The 17,518-nt window shown below is 33.5% G+C and overlaps 2 protein-coding genes across 3 annotated transcripts in view; one reads left to right on the forward strand and one right to left on the reverse strand.

Moving 5' to 3' along the window:
* The window catches only part of LOC138715580 (uncharacterized), a 387,038-nt gene that overhangs the window by 146,745 nt on the left and 222,775 nt on the right, over positions 1-17,518 (forward strand). The window contains exons 3-4 of one of the 2 annotated variants that reach the window (XM_069848654.1): positions 15,784-16,213; positions 16,353-17,340. The exons of the other annotated variant lie outside the window; for it this stretch is intronic. Of the exons in view, the coding sequence (XP_069704755.1) occupies positions 15,784-16,213; positions 16,353-16,556 (634 nt within the window). The 3' untranslated portion in view covers positions 16,557-17,340. Of the gene's footprint in view, positions 1-15,783; positions 16,214-16,352; positions 17,341-17,518 lie in introns of those variants that run through there. 2 annotated transcript variants of the gene reach the window in all.
* Positions 1-17,518, reverse strand: part of LOC138715581 (cilia- and flagella-associated protein 58-like) — a 71,630-nt gene that overhangs the window by 19,074 nt on the left and 35,038 nt on the right. The window lies entirely within an intron of this gene.

The following is a 17,518-nucleotide window of genomic DNA, read 5'->3' on the forward strand; positions in this document are numbered from 1 at the left end:
TTTATTTTTCCATCTTCTTTCTTAAAGTTCTTGATAAATGCTTTCTCTATAACTCACGTTTTCTTCAACGATCAATCGCAAACTCCTACGTTTCTGAGGTAACATCACACAATGTGTTGTACGTTTCCTAAGTAACTTCAGAGGATCTGATTGTTATACATTTCCGAAGTACACTAACCTCACAGGATCTGAATCATGGAAAGATTACACGTAGAGGGATGAGTTTGAGTGCGTGGTGGGGTAGTGGAGGGTGAAGACTGTAGCACAGTCTACTATATACAGTCGCGAAGCTTGAGGTGTTTTTTGCAACTCTCGTGATAAAGCGCTCCAAGCGGTTAGCAACTATAAACAATAGACTGTCCATGGTCGACTTTGGACTATGTCGTATTTCTATCGAGTGCTAGCTCGTTGCGTATTTCACATTGATGATTGTGAAATGTTCGTTATTGGTTATAATGAAAATGTTAATGGCTAAAATATAATAATTGGAATAATAATATGGGGCAAGGAGGAGACGTTTGTAGTGCTATAAATTGTAGCAACAGTAAGAGAAAGAGGCCAGAGTTATCCTTTTTCCGATTTCCGAAAGATTCAGAAAGGTTCATGGGTTTCCACAAGAATGCTGTGCAGAAACAAAACTGTTAATTTGAAGTTCTTTGTGACTGTTAGAATACATTATATCCTTAAATTTCACAATGAAATGTTTCAGTCTAACCGAAAGGACATTAGATACCGGTTAAAGTTCTGTCACTTAGGCTGCTAAATTTCCAGAGAAATAAAGGTTAGGTCTACTTTTTTTCAGAGAATATATTTTTAATTGTAGCTATTAATTTGTTATTATTTTTATGTGTTATTTTACTAAAGACGTAGAAAAATTAAGTTTGTTTTAATGAAATTTATTGATCACGTTTTATTTTCAATTCTGGTGGGATTATTATTGCTTAGGCCTACTTTTTTCTTCAAAGGATATGTTTTAATTATAGCTGTCAGTTTTGTTGTTATTTTTATTTGTTGCTTTACTAGAGACGTAGAAAAAGTCTGTTACAATAAAATTTATTGATCACGTTTTATTTCCAATTCTGGTGTGATTATTATTGCTTAACTTCATCCCACTTTGTTAACTACGTAAGCATACACTACAAGTACCGGTACACGGAAGTTACTCCATAAATTCATATTTCCATTATTATTGTTGTAAAGAGAAATGCAAATTAATATTTATTGGTTTCATAGTTAATTATCGCTTTAATCTTGAATGAGTGAAGCTATTATAGTAAATTTCAGTTCGTTTTTCACAAACAAAAATTATATTAACTTATTTCTTGCAGGTATCTTCGAGTTTATGGTGGAATTTAATATACTTCATTAAAATAATAAATTAACTTTATGCATTTAATATTTCAATAATGGAAGGAAGGTGTTAATTTTTCCAAAAGAACACGACAACGAAAGTGTAACATATTTTGTCGGCTGCTAGGGGAGAGATCTGCGATGATGAGGCGATAGTAGCAATCCTAGTGGTGGGAAACTACCCATGTTTGCATTTTTACTACATATTGAGCTTCTCGACTGTATATAGTAGACTGTGACTGTAGGCTCTCCAAACAGTACAAGCTCGCTATTGCTGGCGTATTCAACGTCAGAGCGGACATCCATAGTCGACAACGAAGTACAAAACACAATCCCTGTTGCCATGGTGATGAGATGCATCACAATTTCTTACTTCAACTATGGAGACAAGCTGCGATTGATGCCTGAACGAATAACATAGAGTAACATATAGGCCTGAAGAATAAATTAATGGAATATAACATTGATATCAGTTCAAACACGGCGGAACAGAATTAAAAGCAACATATTTACTTATTGCTTTTAAGGAACCCGGAAGAGGTTCATTGCCGCCCTCACATAAGCCCACCATCGGTCCCTATATGCCGTAATATACAAAATAATAGTAGTAGCATTGTACAAAATATTTTTTCTAGTTTTAGCAGACCATAATACAACTATACTAACATAATAACATACATATAATAGTGTTTATCCAAATTGCTTATGTAATGTGGACTTTACATCACTAATAAAAATGTTGTAAACACATTCATTATGCAACTAGTTAGGTAATGATACTGCTATCACGCAACTAGTTAGGTAATGATACTGCTATCACGCAACTAGTTAGGTAATGATACTGCTATTACGCAACTAGTTACGTAATGATACTGCCATTACGCAACTAGGTAGGTAATGATACTCCTATTACGCAACTAATAAGGTAATGATGCTGCTATTGCGCAACTAGTTGGGTAATGATGCTGCTATTACGCAACTAGTTAGGTAATGATACTCCTATTACGCAACTAGTTAGGTAATGATACTGCTATTACGCAATTAGTTCGGTAATGATACCGCTATTATGCAACTAGTTAGGTAATGATACCACTATTACGCAACTGGTTAGGTAATGATACTGCTATTACGCAACTAGTTGGGTAATGATGGTGCTATTACGCAACTGGTTAAGTAATGATACTGCTATTACACAAGTAGCTAGGAAATAATACTGATATTACGCAATTAGTAAGGTAATGATACCGCTATTACGCAACTGGTTAAGTAATGATACTGCTATTACGCAACTAGTTAGGTAATGATACTGTTATTACGCAACTAGTTAGGTAATGCTACTGCTATTACGCAACTAGTTTGGTAATGATACTGCAATTACCTAACTGGTTGCGTAACGTGAACCATACATTAAATTGAATTGAAAGGGAATTACTTTATTATTAACATTAACAACAATGATGCTAAATATTCAATTTCAGAATTTGCAGTATTTTCAATATCCAAATCGTCGTTTGAACTCATTTTAACAATTCTTGTTTATTTCTCCTACTAACGCTGTTCTTCTGATATCAACAAAAACCTAAATTGTTCAAAACTAATAAAACAAAGATAATCGAAACGCTTCTCGCAGAAAGAAACTAATAATAATAATACAATCGTTTCTCCACAAAAAAAAACATGTTCAAAACTAATAAAAACAATGTAATTATTTTTATAAAAAGTAAATTTTTATCAAAGTGAATAAAATGTTGTACTATACATTTACCGTACCATAATATTACAATACTCGACTGGTTATCAAATTCGGCCTGCTACCTCGTTTGACAAGTTTCCAAACTAGTATTGTATATCATACATGACCATATCATACCGCGTGCTCATTTCAAATCTTCCCAACTTGAATTATTTTAGAAGTGCAAGGAACACAGTTTTGAGAAAAATAAAAATCTCGATTTAGTTTTTGAGAGGGAAGTTCAATACCATTGCTGATTGAATTTTGTATTCCACCCCTTTACCTCCACCCCACTTTTGAGTTTCAAATTGCACCCCTATCTAGAAGGACACCATTTTAAAGGGGATGATAAACCCTATCTATATACCAAGAAAAATTTAATTCGTTCCAACAGTTTCTGAGATAGACTCAGTAAAGTATCAATTAATTAATTATGGCTTACGTGATATTATACTATAGTATGAAGATACTGTGCTATTACTGTGTGTATTAGAAAACAATCTCTGTTGTTTGTCAGGTGTGAATGGAGTTGGTGTTGTCGAGGAGTTTTCTCGCGGATTTTTTGTTTTTGTTTCTGTTTTTTTTTTTTGTTCAATTTATTATTATGCACCGTTTAACATCTTGGGTGATATAGTGTGTGTAGGATCTTTTGGTACTTAACAGTAAACCTTCAACTATTGTTGTGATTCTGTTTCTATTGTAATGTGTTATAAATTATTTGTATTCATTTTTAACCACTGATTTTATTGTATTTAATTAAATGATCCTTAATTTCTACCTTATCTAACCTAAAAATCAGTTACCAAAAACAAAAATCAAGAATTTTATAAGTCCTCATTTACTTTTTAAGGAGACAATATTTATTGATTAAAGTTCTCGTTAACACTTTGTTAAAACCATAAAATTTTTAGTCTTACGTTAAAAAAGTGTAAAATTGTTTAAAAAAGGCATATACTTTCGACTGACGGCCTGTTTCAACGCTATGTCACGTCATCTTCAGTAACAGAAACACTTGAAATACTTCGAAAAATGCGTATCAAAAATAACATACCACAGACTCACATTGACGAAATTATACACATTACAGAGATTATCACTAAACAAAATTATTTCACTCATAACAATAAATATTATACGCAAACTGAAGGATTACCAATGGGTTCACCTATATCAAGTATATTAGCTGAAATATTTATTCACAACATAGAACAAACACACATACTAAACACTGACAACAACAAACACGCGGAGAAAATAATGTACTGCCATCGATATGTAGATGACATAATAGTCCTATATAATGGAAACAAAAGACAAATAGAAAACCTACATCAACAACTCAACAAAATACATCCCAAATTAAAGTATACAATAGAAATGGAACATAACCAAGCTATAAACTTCTTAGACATCACCATAACCAAAACAAATAACAGACACGAATTCAAAATATACAGGAAACCCACTACAACCACAACACACATACACAATTCATCACATCATCCCATACAGCATAAACATGCAGCTTTCCGTACAATGACACACAGATTAATTAATATACTAATGAACAATGACAACTACACTGAAGAATTAAACACGATAAAAGTATATAGCACAAGACAATGAATATAACCCTGATATAATAGACACACTAATAAAGAAAGGCAAAACAAAAACAGAACAAACCAAGACAAACACGACGCGAGAATAAATACATAACATTAACATATCACAATACCAATACTCACAAAATTGCAACTTCATTCAGAAAACTAAAATACAAGATAGTATACACAGAAATACCTAAATAATCACATTAAACATTCAAAGAAATATAATTCAACTGGAGTTTACAAATTAAAATCCAATAGTTGAACACATTTTTACATAGGACAGACAGGAAAATCCTTTCACACGAGATATAATGAACATATTAAAGCTATAACCAAACCCTACATCACATCAAATTATGTAGACCACATTATCAACAATAATCATGACTACAATAATATAGAAACAGATATGGAAATTTTACACATCACACCAGAAAGTTCACAATTAAACATCCTAGAACAGTACGAAATATATAAGAACACAATAGTATGCCCACAATATACAGTTAACACACAATTACAGTTCAATACACACATTATTCGACGTCATAATACATCATAACAAACAAACAGCCAGCCCCCACCATAAGAACAACACACCCCCACCCCTACCATCGACAAATGCACATCATAAAGTCAAGATCACCAGTGGTTCAAGAGACACTGAAGATGACGTGACATAGCGTTGAAACGGGCCGTCTGTCGAAAGTATATTCCTTTTGTAACAATTTTACACTTTTTTAACGTAAGACTAAGCAATTTTTATAGACAATATTTGTTTCCACATTTTATTTAATTTGAATAATGCAGCATTAACTGTCGGTATTTCGCAATTTATGTCCTGTAATGATCCTGTGTCCGTATTTAATTTCTTACCCACATATAATGAACCTGTTTATATACTTACTTATTTACTTACTTACTGGCTTTTAAGGAACCCGGAGGTTCATTTCCGCCCTCACATAAGCCCGCCATTGATCCCTATCCTGAGCAAGATTGATCCAGTCCCTACCATCATATCCCACCTCCCTCAAATCCATTTTAACATTATCTTCCCATATACGTCTCGTTCTCCCCAAAGGTCTTTTTCCCTCCGGTCTTCCAACTAACACTCTATATGCATTTCTGGATTCGCCCATACGTGCTACATGCCCTGCCCATCTCAAATGTCTAGATTTAATGTTCCTAATTATGTCAGGTGAAGGATACAATGCGTGCAGTTCTGCGTTGTGTAACTTTCTCCATTCTCCTGTAACTTCATCCCTCTTAGCCCCAAATATTTTGCTAAGCACCTTATTCTCAAACATCCTTAACCTATACTCCTCTCTCAAAGTGAGAGTCCAAGTTTCACAACCATACAGAACAACCGGTAATATAATTGTTTTATAAATTCTAACTTTCAGATTTTTTGAGAGCAGACTGGATGATAAAAGCTTCTCAACCGAATAATAACAGGCATTTCCCATATTATTCTGTGTTTAATTTTCTCCCGAATGTAATTTATATTTGTTACTGTTGCTCCCATTTATTTGAATTTTTCCACCTCTTGAAAGGATAAATTTCCAATTTTTATAATTTAATTTCGTACAATATTCTTGTCACGAGACATAATCATATACTTTGTCTTTTCGGGATTTACTTCCAAACTTATTTCTTTACTTGGTTCAATTAAAATTCCCGTGTTTTCCCTAATTGTTTGTGGATTTTCTCCTAACATATTCACGTCATCCGCATAGACAAGCAGCTGATGTAACCCGTTCATTTCCAAACCCTCTCTGTTATCCTGGACTTTCCTAATGGCATATTCTAGAGCGAAGTTAAAAAGTAAAGGTGATAGTGCATCTCCCTGCTTTAGCCCACAGTGAATAGGCCCATTAATAATAAAACTGTCATTAGTCACTACTAACAAGCTGCCTTCAGTTAGCCAATTCATACAGCCCACACAAGCCAGCTCTCTCCTCGCTAAGCGAGGATTTCATAATGGCCCGTCTAACAGCTACCAAGTGTAAATTTTTTTCTATAAATACAGAAAAAGACATAAGAGCAACATCGTTGGCCCGTTGCCATGGAGATCCGGCTCTCTCCTTCTCTTGTGACTCTTAGGCAATTAGCTCACTCGCCCGAAAAGTTAATTATTGCGACCGCAGCAGGGGCACATCTGATCTCACACGGCCTTGCAGACCTTTCGCGGTGCTCGACTTTAAAACAAGAGAAGGGCTCCAGTATGTCACGTTGTCATGGATATGTGTGGATCGTCTTTTTTTTTTTCCGCTCTCCGAAGATAAGAGTTAAATTTCCAAACATTTAATTTATTAATGCTCCTTATTTTAAGAAATCATTTAAAATTATTATTTATTGAGAATATAAAAAGCTTAAGTTATAATACTTTTTATTTTGTTAATTTCGCCTATATAACAAAATTTCTCGTACAGACAAAATTTCACATATGTACAAAATTTTGCGTAGGTACAAAATTTCGCGTATAGGTAAAATTTCGTGTATGTAAAAAATTCTGCGTACATAATAAATCTTCGCACCTAATTATTTCGCTTAAATAACAAATTCGCCTACGTACACAGTTTCGCGTATATACAAAATATCACTTATAAACAACATTTCGCGTACTTACAAATCTTCGCGTATGTACAAATTTCGTGAACATACAACATTTCCCTTATATACATTTCCCATATAGGCTATACAAAATTTCGCGTACATACAAAATTTCGCATGCATACAACATTTCGGAAAGGTATTACGTTTTTCATATATATACAAAATTTCCCTATGTAGGCCTACAAAATTTCGCGTACACAAAAATTCTCTTACATAGATTTCGGGTATATAGGCCTACATAATTTCGTTATAAGCCCGATACATTTCGTATATAAAATATACAACATTTTGCGAACACAAATTTTCGGATTAGTATTAAATTTGGCATATATATAATTTCCATATCTACAAAATTTCGCGTACACAAATTTTCGCATTGCGTACAACATTTCGGATAAGTATTAAATTTGGCATATATATATATATATATATATAATTTCGCTATATACAAAATTTCGCGTATGTAACATTTCGCGTACACAAAATTTCGCATGCATATAACATTTTGGATAAGTATTTCATTTTGCATATGTGTACAAAACTTCCCTATAGGCTTGACAACATTTCGCGTACACAAAATTTGTATGCATACAACATTTCGGATAAGTATTGCATTTTGCATATATAGGCCTATATAAAATTTCCCTATAGGCTAAACAACATTTCACGTACACAAAATTTCGCATACATACGACATTTCGGATAAGTATTACATTTTTCATATATATACAAAACTTCCCTATAGGCTTTACAACATTTCGCGTACACAAAATTTCGTATGCATACGACATTTCGGATAAGTATTACATTTTTCATATATATACAAAACTTCCCTATAGGCTTTACAACATTTCGCGTACACAAAATTTCGTATGCATACGACATTTCGGATAAGTATTACATTTTTCATATATATATATATATATATATATATATATATATATATATATATATATATATATATATACAAATCTTCCCTATAGGCTTTACAACATTTCGCGTACACAAAATTTCGTATGCATACGACATTTCGGATAAGTATTACATTTTTCATATATATAATAAACTTCCCTACAGGCTTTACAACATTTCGCGTACACAAAATTTCGTATGCATACAACATTTCGGATAAGTATTATATTTTGCATGCATATACAAAATTTCGCGTATATACAAATTTTCGCATATGCACAAAATTTGTTATTTTGACAGTTTAACTGACAGTATTTTCACCTAGAATAACTTGAAACGTAAAATGTTTGCTTTTGTCAGTGAAAAATCATATTTAGCGAATCGGTGGTTGCAAAAAATAGATGTTTCATTTACCTGTCTGGGGATTTTGCGGCGTTATCTCTAATGATAAGGCGAATGTCGAGTAATCTCATGGAGAGTAATTAGTATAATTCCACTAAATAGAACCTGACTGTATCATAATCTAGAAGTTGGTAAAGTGATGTTGGTTAAATCAGACGTGGGCATCAGTAGTACATGTCGAACGGAGTCGAACGGAATGACGTGATCTCCCTCCCTCCACACCCCTAGCTGCTTACACGGTGAACCTGTCCGACCGGTTGAGGTACAGCGGTGGATTTCACTAAAAAAAGTCGCTCTCTGAGGAAACTCCTGAAGTAAAAAAGTCGAAAAGTATTATTTCCACAAAGAATGGGAAAATGAATTCTTTTGTTGTGAAGAAGGGGAAAACCGTTAGGTGCTTATTATGCTACAAAATTTTACTAGCACGTTCTGCGACATTATGAAAAGATTCGTTTTAATAGAATAATTTTTTATTTTATTTTTTATAATAATAGGAATAATAATACTGGTGGTGGTGGTGGTGGTGGTGGTGGTGGGTAGTAGTAAGTAGTAGTAACGTAATAATATCGTCGGTTTACAAACAAAACACATTAAGTAAAAATATTACGTCTGAGAAAAAGGCGCTTTTATTCCGACAAAACTGAATCCTCAAAATATTATTAGAGTAAGTTATTTCTTTTTAATTGTATTTCATTTTCCAATTCTAACTTTATACATATGCAATATGTAATAGTAATATACGTTACAAGAGCGGTATGTTGACGTTTTCATGTTCGAGGAAAAGATTGAAAAAGCGAAACGTAGTTGAGCTTTTTTAATTTCCGAGAACATGAAAACAAACATACCGCTCGTGTATCGTACATTATTTTGTGCGAAGATCGTTTATTACATACATGAAAGACGAATTTATAATTAGTTGCAATGAAATCTCCATCTTCGTTTCTGTTCAATTACGGCAAATTTGCAAAACAAAAATATCTATCTTCAACATTGTTGCTATAAAATGTTTTCTGTGTTTACTATACTCCAACAGGCCGTGATATACGTCTGTCTTTTTTTTCCCCAGTCTATAAATGCGAACTTAAAACAAACGGTAAGGTTATGTAATGATTTATTTTTCATTTTAATATTTTAACAATATTATTTATATAACATATTGCAGTAATAACATCGGCATCTGGAATCTTGTTGATTTTGTCACGGCTTCCTTAATGTTACTTGTATCAGGAATGCATAAGTTTCGTGGAGTAGTAGAGTTTACTTAATTTTTGCAAATATTTAAAAACAATAATTAACATTGCAATTTAGGTGAAATTGCAGTGGTAAGTTTCCAATTTATAATTATTACTATGTTAAACGTCTCTAAAAATAATATGTTAAAAGCCTAAAGCAGTAAAATGAATGTCGCGCTTAAGCGGTAAGAAGAGGGAAATTGTTATGTGTGTAACGTTGGGAATACTGAATGTGGTATTTCACACTTACCACATATTGGTTCTGTGCGGAAAACAAGCAAATACGCAAGATCCCGCACAAAATTTGTTTTGTTTCATTGTCATTATTCATAAAAATAACATTTGCAGAAAACTGTATCTTCTTGGCCAGCTTAATTACTTCACGTTTCGTGTTTCAATACTTCACGCGATCCACCGCTGAGTATTACGTTAACAGGTGATGCGTGTTGCAGCAATCAGAGTAAATCTTTAAATGATTCAAATAAGAACTATAAGAAAAGAAAAGCATAGGATGGAGAGTGGAAGTGTTGCAGAAGAAGAAAGAGAAAAGTAGTTGAGAAAAAAGAGAGACGAGGGAAAGGAAAGGAAGAAAAAGAAAAGAAGAAGAAAAAGAAGAAGGGACTGAAGGGATCAAAGGTTCTAAAAACGAAACCTGAACAGTATCTTCAATTATACACCCTTCTGGTCAACTTCATCTTTTATCGATGTCCAGACCTCGGTATTCCAGAACTCACTGTACACCCACGACGTCTAATAAACAGATAGCTTTGTCAAATAACGCCTTTTTTATACCCCTTTTGTATTATGTTCAAGTGTTAGGAACTTTCAGCTTGCAAAGGTTGGCAGTTAATACCTTACAAAAGGGTAAAAAGTTAATTCAGAATGCAGCTTTAATCACCGGGGCAACGCAGATGAAAGGAGCCCAGCAGGCTGCTCTGCACCTTAACCTTTGTGTTCCTGCCCACTTTGACCAAAGACTACGAATCAAATCTTTCACTTCCACAACACGGAAACGCACACTGTGGTCCGCAAGCATCACAACAGATAGCACGAATACTATTGAAATTATATCTACGTTGTTTTGTTTTAAGTGTCTTTCAAACTTTAGTAACTATGCACAGAAGAATCAAGGGTTGTATATATATATATATATATATATATATATATATATATATATATATATATATATATATATATATATATGCCGTAATATACAAAATAATAGTAGCAGCATTGTACAAAATATTTTTTCTAGCTTTATTAGACCATAATACAACTACACTAACACAATAACATATATATAATAGTGTTTATCCAATTTGCTTATGTAATGTGGACTTTACATCACTAATAAAAATGTTGTAAACACATTCATCATGCAACTGGTTAGGTAATAATACCGCTATTACGCAACTAGTTAGGTAATGATACTGCTATTCGCAACTAGTTAGGTAATGATACTGCTATTTCGCAACTAGTTAGGTAATGATGCTGCTATTACGCACCTAGTTAGGTAATGATACTGCTATTACGCAACTAGTTAAGTAATGATACTGCTACTACGCAACTATTTAAGTAATGATACTGCTATTACGCAACTATTTAGGTAATGATACCGCTATTACGCAACTAGTTAGGTAATGATACCGCTACTACGCAACTAGTTAGGTAATGATACTGCTATTACGCAACTAGTTGGGTAATGATGCTGCTATTACGCAACTAGTTAGGTAATGATACTGCTATTACGCAACTAGTTAGGTAATGGTACCGCTGTTACGCAACTAGTTATATAATGATACTGCTATTACGCAACTAGTTGGGTAATGATACTGCTATTACGCAACTAGTTAGGTAATGATACTGCTATTACGCAACTAGTTAGGTAATGACACTGCTATTACGCAACTAGTTAGATAATGATACTGCCATTACGCAACTAGTTAGGTAATGATACTGCTGTTACGCAAATAGTTAGGTAATGATACTGCTATTACCTAACTGGATGCGTAACGTGAACCATACATTAAATTGAATTGGAAGAAATTTACTTTATTATTAACATTAACAACAATGGTGCTAAATATTCAGTTTCAGAATTTGCAGCATTTTCAATATCTAAATTCTCGTTTGAACTCATTTTAACAATGTTTGTTTATTTCTACTACTAATGCTGTTCTTCTGATATCAACAAAAACCTATATTGTTCAAAACTAATAAAACAAAGATAATCGAATCGCTAACTAATAATAATACAATCTTCTCTCTACAAAAAAAAAACATGTTGAAAACTAATAAAAATAATATAATTATTTTTATAAAAAGTAAATTTTTATGAAAGTGTGTAAAAAGTTGTACTATAAGTTACATTTATCGTGCCATAATATTACAATACTCGACTGGTTATCAAATTCGGCCTGCGACCTCGTTTGACAACTTTCCATTCTAGTATTGTAATATATATCATACATGACCATATCATACCGTGTGTTCATTTCAAAACGTCTCATCTTAAATAATTTCAGAAGTGCAAAGAACGCAATTCTGAGAGAAAAAAAATCGATTTAGTTTTTGAGAAGGAAGTTCAAAATCATTGCTGACTGAATTTTTTGTTCCATCTCTTTAGCTCCACCCCACTTTTGAGTTTCAAATTGCACCCCTATCTTCAAAGACACCATTTTAAAGGGGATTATAAATCTTACGCATATACAAAAAAAAATTAATTCGTTCCATATGTTCCTGAGATAGACTCTAGAAAAGTGTCATTTAATGAATTAAGGTTTAGGTGATGATATATCATATTATGAAGATACTGTGCTGTTACTATGTGTATTATAAAACAAACTCTGTTGTTTGTCTATTTTGACTGGAGTTGGTGTTGTCGAGGAATTTTCTGGCGGGTTTTTTGTTTTGTTCAATTTGTTATTATACACCCTTTAACATCTTGGGTCATATAGTGTGTGTAGGTTCTTTTGGTACTTAATAGTAAGCCTTCAACTATTGTTGTGATTCTGTTTCTATTGTCATGTGTTATAAATTATTCGTATTCATTTTTAACCACTGATTTTATTGTGTTTAATTAAATGATCCTTAATTCCTACCTTACCTAACCTAAAAATCAGTTACCAAAAATAAAAAGGTTTCGAGGATCTCATAAGTCCTCATTTACTTTTTAAGGAGACATTATTTGTTTCAAATTTTATATAATTTGAATAATGCAGCATTTGCTTAGGGTGTTTTGTAATGTAGCCTACATCCTGTAATGAAGGCATGTCTGTATTTAATTTGTTACCCAAATATAATGAATCTGTTTACATCCTGAACAATTTTATTTCATAGCTTCAATTAGACAGGGTCAGTTAAAAGTCCCGCACCATCTAAATAACTTTTGAAGCATATGATTCAATGACATGAAACTTGCTATGTGAGGATAACCATATACTAAGAACTCAATAATGTTATTACAGAGATTTTTCTACTTCCGGTTTAACCGGAAGTAACTCCAACTTTCTTATTTTAAATAGAACAGCCAATATATATTTTTATTTTTGGATAAAGCTCATTAAGAGCTTTTCAAACATTATCCACACTCGATACTTCTTTACAAATTCAGTGTTGCTAAGTCAAGAAAACAGAAAAGTGTATGGGATATTAAAATAATAAAATACTCCTTTAACAAAAACAAAACAAAGCTAGCTCACCTTCTAAATTATGTGTCCAAATAGGTAGCCCTCAACTGCTTTACAATGTGTCACTCGATCATAGAAACCATTTAAGGAATGATTTAACCAGGCTTCAGGAATATCTTGCACCACTTCCATTTTTATTTAGCAACACTGAATTTGTACAGAAGTATCAAGTGTGGGTAGTTTTTGAAAAGCTCTTAATGAGCTTTATTCAAAAATAAAAAATATATATTGGGTGTTCCATTTAAAATAAGAGAGTTGGAGTTACTTCCGGTTAAACCGGGAGTAGAAAAAACTCGGTAATACTATTATTGAGTTCTTAGCATATGGTTATCCTCACATACCAAGTTTCATGTTACTGAACCACATGCTTCAAAAGTTATTTAGGTGGTGCGGGACTTTTAACTAACCCTGTATATTAATTTTAGTGTTTTAACATAATTAATTTTGTTCCTTTGTGTTTATTACTAAACCAACTATGCTATGAAATATCAGATTGAAAATATTTTAGGTCGAAATGTTGCCTTTCTTTAATAGGAAAGGCCTCAACATATTGTGTTATTTCTTATCAAAAACGAGGGCGAAGTAATTCAATGGTGTTTAGGTAAAGAGAGATGTCATAATTATTTTTTCTTCAGAAAAAAATTAAACTAAGGGCCCTCATTGCAAATAAATTTCTACACAAATAAAATACATCAAATGTTAGTATTCTTTTGGTTTTTGCACAACCACATATAGGACTTAACTTCACTATTTAAAAAAAATGATTTAATTCCTTTTACCTGAACACCCTCGAATTGCGATTGCAAATGTGAAAGTTTCACTTTAGTATGTTACTGATTGTAGATAAATGTTCAAATGTCGTAAATATAAGAAACCGGACTCATAGCGTTAGCTTTACTTCTGTTTTTAAGTAAGCCAGTCGAAGGAATATCGTGGTACTTGATTGGATTTGATTACGAAAACATTTCTTAAAAATTTTATCTTTCACCAAGGCACCTTAATATTTAGTAAATCTAGAACATAGGACCAACAAATGTAACTCCTCTGACATGATCTGCACTTTTCCATTACAAAAATCCACCACAATTGACTGTTTTATTGTTAATTTTCGTTAGAATCGAACTAATAATTAAGAAAAATGTTGTATCATAATAAAATAAAAGATTATCGAAATGTGATTGCAGTCTTTTGTGGCATAAACATTAGCATTTCTCTATCTTACTGCATGCAAGTGTAGCCATTGTAACTGTTATCCTTGCATGAGCTTTTTATTTGTAGTTGTTCACATGTTTGTATTGGTCTCTGTGGTGACGATGTTTTTCTTTTCTTTGTGTTTCAGGTATGTACCCGCTTGCTATATCTTCTTACTCTTCGTGTTTCTCTGATGCTGTCTCGTGGCTTATGGCTCACCCTAATGATGGATCATCCGCTGACGTGGAGGACGTCGCTACTCACACTACGGTCTTCAGCTGTTTGTTTTTCACAAAATTCGTTTCAGTAAAGTGTGAGGGTTTGGAGTCACTTGTAAATTCGAAAAAAATAATCGTGTTGTTGTCACTGCCTCTAACTTCAGGGTTCAATATGTACAAAACCTTTGTTTCTACGGCTTGGTGTTGCAACTTAAAGGGGTAACTGGTAAAACACGCTGGGTGGAACTGCACCAAACGTTGTTCAGTAATGTCATTGCACATTAATGAAAGACTATCTCACATGAAAATCAAGCTTTTCTGTCCTCTATAGCAGCCATTTCGCCTCAACAATGTACAAATTTGTTTATATGCTTTATTATGAGGCAGTATTACGAACTAGGAAAACAATGTTGCCATAACTGCACTTTCTGAGTTTCTTTTTCCATTAGTGTCATTTTCATGAATCTCACAATCGTAGAACGCAAATTATACGTTTTCTAAACAAGAAATGTCTTTCGTAGGAGCCAAGTATTTCGTGGAGCAACAGTCTAACAGAGAACTGAAGGCTGGCACAGTTTAACTTGGGATGAAGGATGAACACTAGCACATAAATAATAACAAATAATAACTTAAAAAGTTCTTTCCAAAAGGAATGTTCTGGTAAATGACTGTTAAAAGTTCAAAGTATGTTAATATGAAGTTACTTATGAAAAATGTTAAGAGTGAAATTTTAACTGCTGCAACAAGTCGTTATGGTGGAAGCATTTTCGTTTTGAAAGCCAGTCTTTGACTATACTTTGTCTTTTTCCTCTCCTCTTCCTCAAATAGTATACATGACACCCAAACCTGCCCGTCTGACATCTTCAACCAAGATTCGATAAAAGTACCAGTTTGTCAAGGGCTGAAAAGTGGTATTCCGCCGCCAAAGACCCAAACCAGCCCGCCTGAGATCTTCAACCAAGATTCGATACGAGTACCAGATTGTCAAGGGCTGAAAATTCGTATTCCGCCGCCAAAGACCCAAATCTGCCCGCCTGTGATCTTCAACCAAGATTCGATACGAGTACCAGATTGTCAAGGGCTGAAAAGTGGTATTCCGCCGCCAAAGACCCAAACCTGCCCGCCTGAGATCTTCATCCAAGAATCGTTAAGGGCAACAGCTTCCGATACGCCGACAGGCTGTATCCTAACCCCGGCAGCCTCAGCGCCGACATCTGGGTCCCGACACCGTCAACGGGGCCAGGATCAACTCAATAAGGTTAGCATTTTGACCCAGGAGGTTAACATTTGCACTGTTTTATTTCATTGCTAGGCCATAGATGTAATTTTTAGATGATGTAAGTGATTTAGAAATATCAGTCTACTAGCCTACATGATAATTTCAGGGTATATTTCAGAATGTTATACATTATGTTGAGCTGCTGCCAAGAAGTCAAAAGAAGAATAGCAATGGCAAAGGAAGCTTCAAACAGAAAAAGGACCATCTTCTGTGGCCCTCTGGAGGAAGAACTAAGGATGAGACTAGTGAAGTGTTTTGCGTGGAGAGTAGAATTGTATGGGGAAAAAAAATTGGACATTACAACGAAATGGCTTTTAGATAATCCTTTTCATCATATTACTATATATTTTACCAGTTTTGTGAAAAAAGCGTCATATTTTTTTTTATTTTCGTAAAGAGATCATTTAATATTGCAGAATCACTAATTTTCTTACATACTTAAAAATCACTATGAAGTAGACAATGGGACTCAAACGAGTTAACTCGGATTATTAAATTTTGACACATGTTAGCAACCCGAGTTAACTCGGGATAATAAAGGAAGTGTTAATGAATTTTTTGATAGCCATATGAACTTGGAATTTTAATCTGCTTGTTTTTGTTGACCATTCTTTTTAAATACGCTATTGCAATTCTGACAAACATGGTTTATTGATAGATTGATTGATTAATTGATTGATTGATATGGAGAGAAGCGACTAGAAGCATTTGAAATGTGAATATGTAGAAGAATGGAGTGTTGAAATGGACAGACAGAATAAGAAATGAAGCTGTGTTGAAAAGAGTGGGTGAAGAAAGAACAATGCTGGATTGTCTCTTAGAGATTGCAATGATGTTAGGTTTCTTCGTTTTGCTCCTATCACGTCATGCGACGTAGAGCGCAGCTTTTCACAGTACAAACTGTGTTTGGCAGATAGTGAAAAATATTTACGTTTGAAACACTGAAAATGTATCTTGTAGTACATTGCAATTCGGTACTGTAACTGCACTTCCTAAAGACGACCAATAGGATAAATGAAGAAATTAAAATTGCTACATGTTTATTTCCACCATTAACACTGTGTATAATTAAACAAAAATGCTTATAAAACAGGAGAATAAATGCTTTTCACATTATTTTGACATTGTCATTGTGTAATGTATATTTACTTTCAGAATGTCCATATGTGTGCGTTTCCCCATACTACCGTACTCTATTCTTAATAGCAACGTTGTTACCTCAACACATTAAAGTTACTTATTCAGAATTTAGAAATATTAAACATGGTGTTCCGCAGGGGTCAA

Source organism: Periplaneta americana, chromosome 15 (genome assembly GCF_040183065.1).
Source record: "Periplaneta americana isolate PAMFEO1 chromosome 15, P.americana_PAMFEO1_priV1, whole genome shotgun sequence".
NCBI lineage: Eukaryota > Metazoa > Arthropoda > Insecta > Blattodea > Blattidae > Periplaneta > Periplaneta americana.